Below are 14,984 nucleotides of genomic sequence, written 5' to 3'. Positions count from 1 at the left end.
TAAACCACCATTTTGACCTGCAGGGGTGGGAGATGCTGATACTTAAACCTACATGCTTTTGGAAAGTTTGCCTTTTATGGCTTGTATTTCCCCAGGGTTACAGTATAAAGGCACAGCAGCAAATTATCCCAATGGAAAGGAAAGACAGGAAGAGGCCAGTGTGGCTCCATCAGGAGCTCTCTAATGACCTAAAAATCAAAGAAGTATCCTACAAAAAGTGGGAGTGTGGACAAATGGCTATGGAAGAAAAGCACAAGCCCATAGGGACAAAATCAGAGAGGCTGTGGCGTAACATGAGGCAGTAAGAAGAGGTTCCACACATGTGAGAAGCAAGAGAAGGATGAAGGGAAGTGTAGGTTCTCTATTAGTGCATGACATCAAGAAGGCTGATAAGTTTAATACCTATTTTGCTTCAGTCTTTACTAAGAAGGTGAATTGTGATCAGATACTTTGCAAGTAATATTCACAACAGGGGGGAAGGAACAGGCAATTGAATACTTAGATACGTTGTACGTATTCAAGTTGTTAGGGCCTGATGAAATGTATCTGAGGATATTTATGGACTAGTTTAAGCAATCACAGAACCATTAGCCATTATCTTTGACAATCAGTGGGAGTTGGGTGAGGTCTAAGAGGCGTGAAGAAGGGAAAACACTGTTTTCATCTTTAAAAAGGGGAGCGAAAAGGACCCAGGGAATTATCACTTAGTCAGCATAACACCAATATAAGGAAAGATACTGGAATACACAATATCTTAATCAATTGTAAACACCTAGAGCAGTGATGGGTGACACGCAGGCTGCATGTGGCCCATCGGGATTCTGTGTGTGGCCTGCGAAACATTGTATACTGTTGCCCACGCTCACGGTTGCTAGATTCTGCTGGTTTCCAACTGTCATTTTTTTCCTAATGATTTTACTAAAGTGACACACGTGTAAAGCCAGGGTATATGAAGTGAGGGGAGTGCTAATTGCACACAATACTAACTGAAAGCTGGGCACTCCCACTGCAGCCAATCAAAGCACGGCTACGGTTCAACCGGCACATGCCACAAATTCTATTTACGCCAGCTGAGTTAGTAAAACTACCCTGTCCTGGGAAACAGTCTTGATTCCGACAATCTTGCAGCCCACTGAGATGAAGGAGGCCGCTCATGCAGCCCACTCACTGACTGAGAGGCTGATCGCGTCCTGTGTAATAGCTAACATGGATTTATTAAGAACAACATAATTTCCACCTTTGACAGGGTTATTGGTCTAATGGGTAAGGGTTAAGGCTTTTGACTCAGATATGATTTTCTGGTAAACAGGGAAAATTGATCTAGATTAAATTACAATAAACCGGGTGCAAACTGGTTGAAAGACTGCATTCAAAGAGTAGTGATCAATGATTTGTTGTCAGTCTGTGGGAACGTATTTAGTGGGGTCTGCAGAGTCCTGTCTTTGGTCCAGAATTAGTCAGTATTTGCATACATGACCCGAATTAGGTTATGAGCTGGAGTAGAGAGCATCCTTATCAGACGTCTGGATGATGCAAACCTGAAAGCGCTGCAAGCTCATTACAAGCACATCTAAATAACGTTACATTGGAGAATCGGTGAAATTCAATAGAGACGAGTGCAAAGTACGTCACTGATTAAGGAAAAGTCAGATACTCAGCTACACAATGGAGAATGGCTGGCTAGGTGACAATACAGCTGAAAAGGATCTGGGAGTTACAGGGGATCACAAAGTGAATAGGAGTCAGGTGGGTGGTGCAGTTGTGTAAAAGGCTAGTATCTTGCAGTATAGTTACAGAGTACCATATGTAGGACACAAGGGATAATTGTCCTGTTCTACTTGACACTGCTGAAGCCTGATCTTGGAACCCTATGTCAAGGGGCAGAATCTAGAATTAAAGAAAGATGTGGACAATTGGAGAGAGTCTTTTGGAGAGCAACAAACATGCTAAAAAGTTTAGAAAACTGATTTACTTGAAAAGATTAAAAACTGGGTGTTTTTATTTTTGAGCAAAGAAGAGTGAGAGGGTGGATCCGACAACAGTCGTCAAATATGTCATGGGCTGTCAGTAAGAGGAAGGTCACCAATTGTTTGCCATATTTGCAGAAGGTAGAACAAGAAGTAATGGACTTCATCAGTAGCAAGGGGGCTTTAGGTTCGCCATTAGGAACTGTTTTCTAACTATAAGGATAGTTAATCTCTGAAATAGGATTTCAAGGGAGGTTGTGGAATCTCCTTCATTGGTGGTTGTAGATTAGACAAAAGTCTGATGCAGTGGTCAAGGTTACTTGGTCCTGCCTTGGTGCAGGGGGCTGGCCTACATGACCTTGTGTAGCCTCTTCCAACCTAACGTTTCTATGATTTTCTGGTGGAGTCTGTCTGATTTTGCTAGAACTAGCCATGTTCATAGCCCTGCATTCATTCTCCAGTGAGATTGAGGAAGAAGATGCGTTGACTGAGCTTTGGAACTGTCCTAGTAAGTCGATAGATGAGTGTGTAGGCAACTCCCTCTTCATAAAGAATGCAGCTGTGCCTCTGAGCTAATGAAGACTCATCACGCCAGCACTCTGAGTAGAAACGTGTGTTCCCTAGCCTGATTGCTATAGAGGAAGGCTGGTCTCGTGGTTAAAACTCAGGGTGGGGACTGAGGAGATCTGGGTTGTACTCCTGGCTCTGCCCCAATCTCCGCATTGACTTGCACCTGTATGCATCTGGTTCCCCATCTCTAAGATGGGGATGCATGCCTCGAGGATCTAATGCTGGGGGATGCTTTGAGATTCTTGGCCAGGAAGTGCCAAAGTAGGGTTTTTACTGGGGAGGGTGGAGGGTAGAGGAGACAGTGTCATCTAGGGGGTGGTGACGTATTTGCTACAATGATGGGACATTTCCGATGGGACTACAGGATATGCGGTTACTGTCCTCTTCAGCTCTCCCTTGGAGGGAAGGGGTCTGCCAAAGTGGTTCTTTGATGAGTTTTTAGGCAGCTGAGGAGCCCTCTTCTATAACTCGCTCGGAAGCATTTTATGCCAACAGAAGAAGTCCAGTTTTGTCATTCCTAAGACTACACAAATGCTGCGTAGTGAGACGGTGGCTGTTCCGATTTTATCCCTGGTTCTTCTGCCGACTCACTGTAATTTCTTTGAGGCTTATTTTGACCATTTGCACTGGTGAAGTAACCTCCAGAGTGTTGTGAGGCTTGGTTGATGCTTGCAAAGCACTTTCAAATGCTTGTAGAAAAGGAGTTTCAAAATATCTGATGAAAGAGTAGGAGTCTAGAATTGTTCATGGAGATCTCTGGCCTTTCTGTGGGGGAATATCAGTACTTAAGTGTTTAAAAAGCAACCCTGTCTGCAGATGTTTAAACCCTAATTATCATCATTCACGTACAGCTCCAGTCAACAAAACTGAATGAGAAGTCTACACCTGTGTGACCAGTATTGCTGTCTGGCCTTTTCTGTCTGCCGTGGGCAGTCGACCTAGTTACACAACTTCAGCTATGCGAAGAGCAGCTGAAGTTGGCATACTTAAGAACGGTCAGACCAAAGGTCCATCCTGCCCAGGGCCCTGTCTGCCCACAGTGGCCAATGCCAGGTGCCCCAGAGGGAGGGATCACAATAGGGAATCCTCATGTGATCCCTCCCCTGTCACCCACCTCCAGAGAAACTTAGGTGAGTCAACACCTGAGGCTCTCCCATCAACTCCTGTTACTCCTCTCATTTTGGTGGAGTACCGGAACTGATGGGACAGCACCCGGAGGTTGATTTATTGCATCTATACTAGAGGTGATCAGTCGATCTCCGCTTGATCGATTGCTGCCCATGGATCCAGCGGGTAGTGAAGATGCACACTAAGTGAGGTGTCTTGGCAGAAGTGAACCCCTCAGACCTGGGCGGAGAGATGTCTGCTTCTTGCCGTGTAATTAATCACATGCCTGTCTTCTCTCACAGGGCCTGCTTACCCTGGGGTTGATTTTGCTAACTGCATATTTCGTGATGCAGCCACATAGCTCTTCGCCACCTGAAACCACGCTCTCCAGGGCCCACGCCTGGGGCTTCCTCGTCGGTCACATCCGGCTGCTCTCTTTGCCCATTGCCAAGAAGTACATGCTGGAGAGTAAGAAAACAATTTCTTTGCTGTTGTGTGACATGTATCGAGGCAGGGAAGACCACCCTGCGTTGAATTGTAACGCCACACCCCAGCTGAGTGTTTGGCCTTCCATCAAACCAGTACCATTTTACAGTGGTGGTGCCAGTCTTGTTTCTGGCACCATATTTACACACAGTTTGTTTTATCAGTAGACAGAACATGAAGTTAGCCTGAATCAGATTCCCACAAGCAATTTCCAGGATATAAATCTGGACTAGGCTGTACCTTTTCTCTCTCTTTTTATATCAATCCCTTCCTGTAGCTTCTCGTCTAGTACAGAGGGCCCTGGCAGAGAAGTTTGCTTTCCTGCTCCCAGAATGAAAAACCAGTTAAGTGGCTCAGTCAGGTGCTCAGATTTTGCAGTGATAGAAGTACAGGAAGGGCCTTGAGAGGTAGATTTCCCTGTAAAAGCCGCCTCTTGGTTCTCGGGTAAGCAAGAGGAAGTAGCATTGTAAACCCTGGTGTTTGTGAATAGAGGACTGAAACTCTAGCCTGCAATTCTGATCCCTTTAGTGTGTGCACCTAGAACGTCCAGGGAAGTCAATGAGTTCAATGCATGAGGCAGCTAAAGCACTGAATCCCTGCGCGGGCGTGCCAGTGTCACGGCGATGCACGCAGTGTAAATGCCTGAATAGACATAGTAGGAAGGGAAACGTGTGGGCTGACTTCTTGTTTCCATTCTAAGTCAGTTTTTACCAACCCCGTGGAGCTATAGGTGGGCAGTAGTGTAGGGTCCTGAGGCAGTATTGATGTATCCTTCCTCCAGGCTCCAGGAAGGTCAGTAACGTTTTCAGTTCTTCTAGCTGAGGCAGGAGCATGATAGTGATTATTTTGCAGCCCATAATAAAGCAAAGGCTCAAGGCCTTGCCCTGAGTTGATTTATATTTAGCTTATGTTTAGTCCATTGTGTCAGAGTTCTATTATTTGGCTTTGAACTTCCTGCATCAGCCGTCTGAAATGCCAGCCCGGTTCTGCCTTTTCTCTGAGTGTCTCTCTTTTCCGTCGGCACATATGTTGGGGGGGCCATGTGGGTGGGGCAGGGTGTGACGGCGCGTTGGGGGTCCCCCGTCTCCTGCACCCCGAAATGGCACAAACAGACTGCCCCAGCCGGTGGAATAGAGGAAGTTTATTGCCTCTCCAGGTTACAGCACAGCACAGATGTAGTCTGGTCACAGAGCTGGGCTAGGCTGCCTCAGGCCCCCTTGAGATGGGGGAGACTGGGCCCCTAAACTCCAGCCCCTTTCCCTAGGCTGTCTCCTCCATGCTTCCAGCCAGCCACTAACCAACTCTCTTCCAGCCCTGCCCCCCAGCCAGGGCAGCATTCCACCTTCCTTTGTTCCTCTCCATGGGGGGTGTCTGGCCATACTGGTTTGCATAGTGACTCATCCTGTTTTGCTGGGTCGTGGTACCCACAGCAGCCAGTGGGGGTTACCCCAGAGCCAGCAGCATAGAAACCAGCCAGGTACCCCCACTACGTCACACAGGGTATCCCCCATTGTTTATTTCCTGGCTGGCAAATCGGGATTTAGTGGACAAAAAAATCTTTCCGAGGTGGGGGAGAGGCCTCTGACTCCAAGCTGATACTGATAGCCTGCTTATCTAACTCTCCCTAAGTATACTTGCAAAAATGTCCTTGGTGCCGATACAATGGGTCTCAGCTTCTCTGCTGGAAAGAGGAACTCAGCAGATGGTTCTAGGCTTTTAATTTTTGTAGCATGAATGAGCTAATAAAATGCTGTAAACACTTTCAGATGCTGCAGTTTGTATGTACCCGGTTGTCTTGAGTGGGGAACGGTCAGCAAGGTTTCCTGGCACTGTGAGAAATATCCAGGAAAGAGGCAAAGGCCCAGTTCAGCTTCTGTTTTTCCTCTTTGAGTGTGGAGGGAGCTGGATCTGCCTGGGGCGAACAGTAGGAGGTGGGAAGGTATCCAAAGGGAGTAGGGAAAGCCCGGGACTGATAAACTGGGAGAAGGAACTGTTACAATGTTTCAAGTCCCATAACTTTGCATGGATCTCAGATGTATTCTAGGTGCGCAGATGTGAGGGGGAGGAGATGAAGGAGTCGCAGATCACCCTCCCAGGCTTTGCTGATCATGTTCTGTGGGGCCGTTCATTTTGGTGGGTGTGGTACCTGTAGCATGCAGATTCGAGCTCTGCAAGGCAGGTGTAGTGTCTCTGCCCATTTCCGGAAGAGGGATATCGTCTCATTGGCGCCGTCCCTTCGGAGAGGAATCTGTCTCCAGGGTTGCTGATGTGGCATATGCAAGCAAGGCTGTTACCCGCACAAATGTCTTTATCCCTTCCACAATGTAGGGACACACAACTTTACCCAGTTCCTAGGGCTCAAGGTGCAACTCTGTGAATTTACACACCCACCCTCACCCAATTCCTAGGGCTCAGGGTGTAACAACCCGCGGGTTGGCAGGATCTTTAGCCACTGAAAGAGCCTCACCCAGTAATGTCCTTATCCTCTATGTATTGACAATTCCCAAACTAGCAGAATGCACATGCTAAGCGCACAGTGTCATGCTCACCAATCCTGATAAAGGCAGGCAGGCAGGCTTCCCCTGGTGGCCAGGCAATATCAGTCTCTCTGGTCTTAGGCTGTATCTCAGAAGTGAGTTCTTCTTTCCAGGTCTTCTCCCTCTTCCTGGTCCTCTTCCAGCCTTTCCTTCCTTCTGTTACTCCTGATGATCTTCCTCCTTCTCCTTCTTGAACCCCAGTTTATATCATGAAACCTGAGTCTTGCTTAGCTAGACCGTAACCAATTACTTTAGTATAATTTTACTAACCAATCATAACAAAATTACCTAACCAATCATACCCCACCACCTTAATTGATTTACACCTAGCAAAATTAATTATCCAGCAGACAGAAACAGTTACAAACCAGACAGAGATCACACAGTCAAACAACAGGAAAGTGTAGTGACAATGCTCATAGGATGAGGATTCCACAACATCCTCTATGGATAAGCAGCTTCTTGCCAGACAGAATGGTGTTACGCACAAATTTCTTTACCCATCTTGAGATCTGTTTCTGTATCTGGTGACAGTGGGGGAACGATCAGGGCAAAGTCCCCTCCTCACAACCTGGTGTAACACTTTGTAATACAATTTAGATGGAACTGTGAGGATGTGACTCCAGGCCTTACGGGAATGGCTGCTACTCTTCAGTCTGGCTGCAGAAGGCGGCTTTGGTTCAGGCCTAGCACAGCCTTCCAGCATGGCTACAGAAAAGCCAGAGTGTTACAAGGCTGGAGGTCAGAGGTTTCGGAGTGCTGCAGTGTCATTGGGGCCACATAAGAACTAGTGCAGAGACACCGAAACAAGGGAGAGTTTGGGAGGTAAAGAAGGAATTGAGGCAGTAGCTGGTGTCCGTGTCCGACTGGGGGGGGAGTCCACCCTTAGCCGATCAGTGCTGCAGACCATTCCAGCCTGGCAAAAGGGAAAATCCAGCTAATTTGCCCTCCCAGTGGTTCTGTTGGAAGTGTAGTTCCCAGCTTGCTTAGTCACTGCTGCTACGGTTTCCACACAGGACAGAAGATAAATGGGAGGGAAGGCTGCACCTGGACAATTAAAACACTTTAATGACTATGGTTTGACCAAGGGGAAACCAGCTTAAGTGCCTAAATGTTCTGCCAGTGAGCTCTGTGGAAGAGCCAAGTGTCTGGAATGAGTCTGAGAGTTCAGTGGGGCCTCTCTTAACTCGCTCTCCATGCGCCCCACTTGACTTGGGAACAGCTCAGAGGGCCATCAGGAGAGGAAATAGCGGCCGCAAGTATTAGAAGGCACTGAGGGAGAGGAGTCAGTAGCATGTGTAATTTGGACCAGTGAGACTGGAGATGGGAAACAGGCTGAATGTCAGGAGTATTACATTCAGATCGATAGACTGGAATAGCCCCCCTGCCAAGCAAAAGAACTGACGCCATGGTCATTTAAAAATGGGTAACATGCTAGAACATACATTGCAAGGACCTTGCCTGGCCAAGGAGGAAGGAAAGTGGCATAGTTAATCTGGGTTCAAACCTGGCTATGCCGTCTCCCTTTGTGACCTTGGGCAAGTCACTTATCTTTCTGGGTCTCAGTTTTCCCACACCGCTGTCTCCTGGCTGCGCTCCACTTCACTATGGGAGTGGGAAGGAGAGCGCCTCAGACCCTCTGCTCCCCGCCACCGTGGGGAAACGGGGTGCAGCAGGCTAGGTGGGCAGCGCAGGCTGCCGGCTTGTTCTGGCTCCCGCCGCTGCAGTGAATGTGGCAGGGAGTTGCCCTGGACCTGCACCCCACTAAGGAGGTCCCTGTCTGGAGATGCTTGGTGTTTCTGAAAATCAGGCCCAAGACGCTGGACAGGCAAAACCTGGAACACGTAAGCTCAGAGGCTGCAGGTGGAAACGTTAGCCCATGTGACTCGCAGCAGACAACAGGGAAGTACGGGTTTGAGGTGAGATTAGAATGTGGGGGTTCCTGGATCCTTTGCTCAGATCACCTAGATCAGGGGTCTGAAAAGGTGTTAGAATAGATGGAGTGGAACCAATCCGGCACTAGCCTGGCCCCACCAGAGTGTAACTGAAGTGTAGTTGTACATTACACAGCTCCCCTGAGGTGCATTTGAGAGCTAAGTGGTGAGAGATCAGAGGGAGTGGTTACCTAGCCCTGAACAGCAGGGAGAAAGTAGAACAGTAATCTTTGTCTTTTGGCTGGCCACCTTCAGTTTCTCTTGGGGCTTCTTTGGCTCCTATCCAGGTTCCAGCTTCTCTGTGCACTTCACCCTTCCCAGAGCAGCCTTTGCTGTGCTGGCCACACACACGTCTGTCTGGCTCCGATTAGCATTTGAGCACCTCTCAATCTTTAACGTATTTATCCTCACAGCTCTCTGTGAGCTAGGACAGTGCTGCGCTTGACCCATTTTACAGATGGAAGACTGAGGCGTCGAGGGTATATTAGTACTACAGGGTTACAGCTGCATCACGGCCCTATAGTGTAGAGTTGTAGACAATTGACGCAGCAACAAAAGGGGATTTTCTGTGAATTTGTCCCCTTTGAGAGGCAGTAACTAGACTGTAGGGATGTTAAAATGGTTAATCGCTAGCACTTAACTGGTTAACGGTTGAACCTAGGGAGTGCCATTGAGTCTGACCGCAGGGTCCCACCAGCTAGCCCATCAGCCCCTCCAGCATGCCTGGCCACTGGCAAAGTTCACCAGCAAGGGTTGGTTAACTAGTAAGCCTCATGCTTACTGGGCATAGGCGTGTGCAGCACATTTCATTAGGGTGTGCACCCAAAGAATTTTTTTAAAATGCACTTTGATCCCCCCCATTAGCCACACCCCTGACCCCTGTTAACCACACCCCTGGCCCCCGTTAGCCACGCCCCTGGAGGTAACCCTCTCTGGGCAAGATAGGCACATGACCAGAAGTAAAAGGTGTCGTGTGACCCCCGACCCAAGGATTTTTCCCACCATCCTCCTACCAATAGGGATTAGTTTGGTCCCCTCCAAACTCCCCCCCCCCCCATGCAACTATCCTGTAATTGAATTAATCCAATGTATGTGACATTAATATGGGGGTGGAGAGGCTGGGGGGGGGGGAGGGAAGTGTTCCCTCTAAGAGTTTCCTCCCATGAGCAGAATGAATTTTGTGTTGTGCACCAGTACTGAGTTCATGTGGCTTGTTCGGTGTGCCATTGTAGCACCCAAGTTATTAATAAATATCTACCTTTCCCCTCTGCTGCTATGTCTCCTCCCCTTGCTCCATCAACTCCCCTGGTGACTGCTGCCCCCCAACCCCTCACCCTCCTCTGCTGTCCTGACTCCTGCCCTTCTCACTGCCCTCAGCCTTCCTGAAACCTGCCCCCCTCCACCAGCCTCTCTCTCCCCCTTGCCCACTCCTCCAAGAGCCCCACTCTAATCATGTGAGCTACCCCTCCTCATCCCTTCTCCTAACACCTCCCTCTACACACCTGCCCTGCCTCTCTCCTCTGGTGCTGGTCCCTCCCCTGCAGGTGTCTGCCCTCCTGCTCCACCCCCAGAATCCCCTGGCACCTGCACCTTCTCTTACCCCTGCACCCTCCTGGTGCCTTCCCCTTCCCTCACTGCCCCTGCCCCCTTTGCCCTTTTTCCCCTGATGCCCATCCCCTCACCTCCCTCTGCCCCCATTCTCCTCATGCCCCTGTGCCCTCAGACATGACTTGCTCCAACCCCACCTTCCTCATGCCCACCCCTTCTGTCAAGCCTTCTCCCAGCACCTCCCCCTCCAATCCCCAGGGCCCTTCCCCTCTCCTCTTCCAGCATCACCCTGTCTCCCCTCCCACTGACACCTCCCCTCCTGCCCTTTTCCTCATTGTCTCCACTTCCCCCCTAGCATTTGTGTCTCCTCTACCCTGTCCCTTTGGTGCCTTCCCCTTTCTTTCCCCTCTTCCCTCCCCCTCCGTACAAGCCCCATCCCCTTTCTTCCTCCCCCACTGCAAAAGTCCCTTCCTCTCCCACCCCTTCCTCTTATTCCGCCCCCTCCCCCTTTACCTTCAGCTTCTGCCTTACAGCTGCAGGGCTGGAGTCAGAGCCAGCCCAAGCTGCAGGGCTGGGCGGGGGCGCCCCCGCGGCACTGCGCGGTGCTGCAGAGTGGGGCACCGCGCGGTGCTGCAGGGCGGGGCGGGGACACCCCCAGGGCGCTGCGCAGTGCTGCAGGGCGGGGCGGGGACACCCCCAGGGCGCTGCGCAGTGCTGCAGGGCGGGGCGGGGACACCCCCAGGGTGCCGCGCAGTGCTGCAGGGCTGGGTGGGGGCGCTCCTGGGCACCTCAGGGGTGCTGTGCGGTGCTGCAGTGCTGGGCGGGGGCGCTCCCAGGCGCCTCAAGGGCACTGCACCTTGCTGCAGTGCTGGGCGGGGGCGCCTCAGGGGCACCGCGCCAGGTGGGGCCCAGGGCTCAAAAATGGCTCGGGCTAGCCGGCCCGAGACATTAGGGTGTGCCTGGGCACACCCGGCACACCCCGTGTGCACGCCTATGTTACTGGGGACTAGTTTAACATCCCTACTAGATTGGTGGTGCCATATGACAAAACAACCTTGTGATGATTACACTTAGGCTTTGGACAGCTTAACTGTGTCTCTTAAGGGGCTTGAATTTTTCTGCTGGAACAGGAAGCAAACCTCTCCTTAGCTCCCGTGCCCCAGGTGAATGTGCTGGCCCCCAGCCCAGCCCTCCTTGCCATCAACCACAGGCCTTGCTGTGAAATAGATCATTTCCATTTCGCTTCTAGCAGAAACCACTTCTTCCTCGTGGGGCACTTGGCTGCGCTACGCCCCAGGGCTCTCTCCGAACCCTCTTGCTGCTGCAAGCCTGGCTGAGCTTCATTGTAAACAACCGTTTAATAATGTGACCTGAGACGTAACAGCAGACACATGTGTTGGCTCATGTTTGAAAAAAGGAAAAGTCAGTCTGGCTCTGCAGCAAAGGGCGGTTGTAGAGTCTTTGTATTTTCCAGCTTTACTTTGGCCCTCATTCAAGCCATGGGATTGTTTATTTGAAATTGCTGATGGTAAACGAACTCCTCGTCATTGCGGGATTGTAGAATGCAGAAAACTTGCTGGTTTTGCATTTGGGAGTCTCCAGTATCTCTCCCCTTCCTCCTCCCTTCTCCCCTCTTCTGGACTCGAATGCTTGTTAGGAGAGGTTTTGGGGGGAAGCACGGATGGGCTGGAGCTTCGTGTGTGTGTTGTGGTGCTTGGGTGGAAGCGGTGAGGGAATTGCAAAGTGGTGGTTTTGACGCCATGTGCGGTTTGTGCTGGGAGTTGGAGTTGTGGTGCTGTCTTGCAGGGCATCTGTGGAGGTGCCGGGTGGAGCAGATTTCTTAGGGTCTTTCAGCCAGCCAGAACTGTTGCCCTTCAGCTAGCAGATTGGTTGCTGTAGATTTGCCGTTTTTTCCAATCACTTGTTTACACCCTCAGATAAAGCTGGAGATAGCCATCCCGACCCAGCTGAGAGGGGAAATGCTATTCCATCCCGCTTTCTCGCCTGACCAGCCACTCGCCCATGGGTGAAATGCTTGACTTTGCCCGAGGAGGCATCGCCCTGTGGGACTCAGAACAAAGTGTAGGCTGGTTTGTGAGCTGTGACAGCAGCTGAGATACACGCACATTACCCAGAGGCAGGGGTGAGGCTTGTTAGCACTGGGCAAGATCCATCTCTTTCTGCTGGATCTCTACACAGGGGGTGGGGTCCATGCAGGAGCCTCCTAGGTGCTACCACTATATAAACCAGAGGAGAGTCAGGCCCCCAGACCCTGGCACATGCAGTGGGGAATGAGAACAGCGCTCATGCACCTCTGAGAGGCGAGGCCCCCTCAAACTCCTGTTCACACGCAGGGGGCAGGGGACCACCAGGTCCCGGTGCATGCACACAAGGCAAGAATGAGAGGCTGACCGCCATCTCTGCCCTTGTCCTCCCTTAGGTCCTCTGGTCCCCTTCCCAATGTCCCTTCTCTGGCCCCTCCTGCCCATCCCCAGAATCCCCCTCCTCTCATTAGTTTTACAAAATAGATCCCCACACCCCCATGAGAAAACCCCTCCCAGCCAGCTCTTAGCAATGTGACTTTCCCACCCTTCCCTGATTTCTGACCAAGATGAGGCCGGGCCTGGCGCTGGCTGGGTCCGTTCTTTGGCACCAAAGGCTTACTACTCAGCCCTTCAAGCCGTCCCACTCCAGTGACAGCTCCAGGTCCTGCCTGCACATGCTCAGTGGTCTGTGTGGTGCTCGACCCTCGCTCCCGAGCCCAGCGGAAGAGCCAAACTCTTGCCAATAGCATTCGGAATTGGGCACCATATGCCCTTGGGCAGCCCTCGAGGGAGCAAGACCCTTGTGCCAGGATCAGCCCCGTGGTCTGAGCTCTAGATTTGGGCAGAAGGACATTGCTAGGCTGTGTCTTTTCAAAAGCCATTTATTTTGGGGGGCTGTATAAAGCGTTCCCTGCAAACTGAGCACTTGGGCAGCCACCCAGGAAAGATTCAGATGTTGCCCAGCTGATCAGCAAAGCGCCCACAGCTGGCAGCACGTGTTTCTACGAGTGGTGCACATTCACACATGCCTCAATGCACATACCAAAATGTATTCACACATGGATGGAAAAATTAGAGAGAACATTGGCTGTACTTCAGAACCCATTGGTCCAGTCACCTCAAATTCAGATCCCTACCGTATCCCGCATTCCACCAAGCCTGCCAGACTTCAGGGCAGCGCGAGCTGCTGTATGGATCCCAGGGCACTAAGAACGGTCTTTGTTTAAACAGATAGGACATCTCAATCCTAACTTTAGGGCAGATTAACCTGGACCTGCCCCAGCCGGAGGACACGCACCCCTCTTCCAGCTGTGCCCACTGGAGCAGTAGCAGCCATGGAGAGGCGCGTCTCGCCTGGCCCCACGCTGCTGCAGTGAGAGATCTGAACGTCACAGGTGTCTGTCTGAGTCTGCAGGTGGCACGAAACAGAAGTTCCATTTATCTTCTCTGAATGATGCTAGCACGCTAAGGGGGAGGGCTTGGCTGGGAAGGTTGGGACAGGTCTCTGGGAGCACTGTGTGAGGTGTGGCTAGGGCTCGTGTGTAACTCAGCATGAAGGAGGTATGGTAAAACTCTCCCTGTACTGATCAGATGGTATGAGCAGGACCGTAGCTATTCCCAGCTGAGACTCTGCTCCCACGACTTACAAGTGTGGATGAACACTGAGCGCTGACGTCTGTGGACCATTGATCATTAACTCTTCTGCATCCATTGAAGTAACTCAGATCGAAGAGCTCACACCTTCACCGATTGTTTTTTCAAAATTACGTAACCAAACAGAAATAAAAACGATGATTTAAAATGCATCGTGAGTAGACTTTCTTGTTGAAATCCAAGCCATTCCCCTGCAGGCGCTGCAGCTGAGTCTGTGCAGCATCTCGGGACACAAGCAGAGCCTGCCCAAGTCGAGTATCATGTAAAAGCAAACAGGCAGCTAAGGCTATGTAAAGCAAGTGATTTGGCATGTCACAGGTGTGACAGTGACACCAATAAGGACATTTTTAACCTGACCAGTTAGTTTTGTCTTCGGGTTGTCTTTTAAATGGAAGAGCAATCCAAACATTTTCTTTGTGGGTTTGTTTGTTTCATCACACAATAATAAGGGCCCATCACATTTCCCCAAACATCTATAGTAATAGCATATCTAGCCCACTTGCCTCAAAGATTTGCAGACAAATAGAAATTGCCATAATGCTCTTCCACACATAGCCTCAAGATCATGTCTCCAAAAACATCAGTTTGCTGCCTTCTCTAACACCCAAGGGAAGCGAGTCTATTACAAGCAACATTGATTAATCCAACAAAGCTTGCCTGATTAATTATTTTAATAGCTGATAAACGTTGGATACCATCAGTACTCTGATGATATTTGTGTTGGATTTAGATATAATAAGTTTACAATCTGGGCTCTATTACCTTTCCATTTGACTCCTTCAGATAAAAGCTTGATTTTTTTTTTCTTTTTCCTCCAGAGTGCTATGACTGGCGGGGACTAGATTGCAGGAAGAACGGTTCTATGATTCCTGCCAACTGCTCTTGCTGTGCTGCCATTGAAAGCCTCCAGGTAGTGACTGACCTAGGACAATTATCAGAAAACTTCCAGAGGCCTCAGCCACTCATAATCAAGGTAATGCATATCTTTGTAAAGCCAGAGGGGGTCGAACCGCCTGCATATGACAGACCAGAGAATCTCACCCGGTGATATCTGTGTAAAACCCATAATTTCTATGGGCTTGTCTTCATTATGAGGCAGATTGACGCTGCATTGATCAATCCACTGGTGCTTGATTT

At 50.2% G+C, this 14,984-nt stretch overlaps 1 protein-coding gene across 2 annotated transcripts in view; it reads left to right on the top strand.

Moving 5' to 3' along the window:
* The window catches only part of C27H6orf89 (chromosome 27 C6orf89 homolog), a 31,144-nt gene that overhangs the window by 6,946 nt on the left and 9,214 nt on the right, over positions 1-14,984 (top strand). For both annotated transcript variants that reach the window (XM_075909932.1, XM_025185743.2), the window contains exons 3-4: positions 3,947-4,112; positions 14,666-14,820. In XM_075909932.1, the coding sequence (XP_075766047.1) occupies positions 3,947-4,112; positions 14,666-14,820 (321 nt within the window). The remainder of the gene's footprint in view (positions 1-3,946; positions 4,113-14,665; positions 14,821-14,984) is intronic.

Source organism: Pelodiscus sinensis, chromosome 27 (assembly GCF_049634645.1).
Source record: "Pelodiscus sinensis isolate JC-2024 chromosome 27, ASM4963464v1, whole genome shotgun sequence".
Classification (NCBI taxonomy): domain Eukaryota; kingdom Metazoa; phylum Chordata; order Testudines; family Trionychidae; genus Pelodiscus; species Pelodiscus sinensis.
The sequence above is the reverse complement of the archived record's forward strand: the minus strand, read 5'-3'. Positions and strand labels throughout refer to the sequence as shown.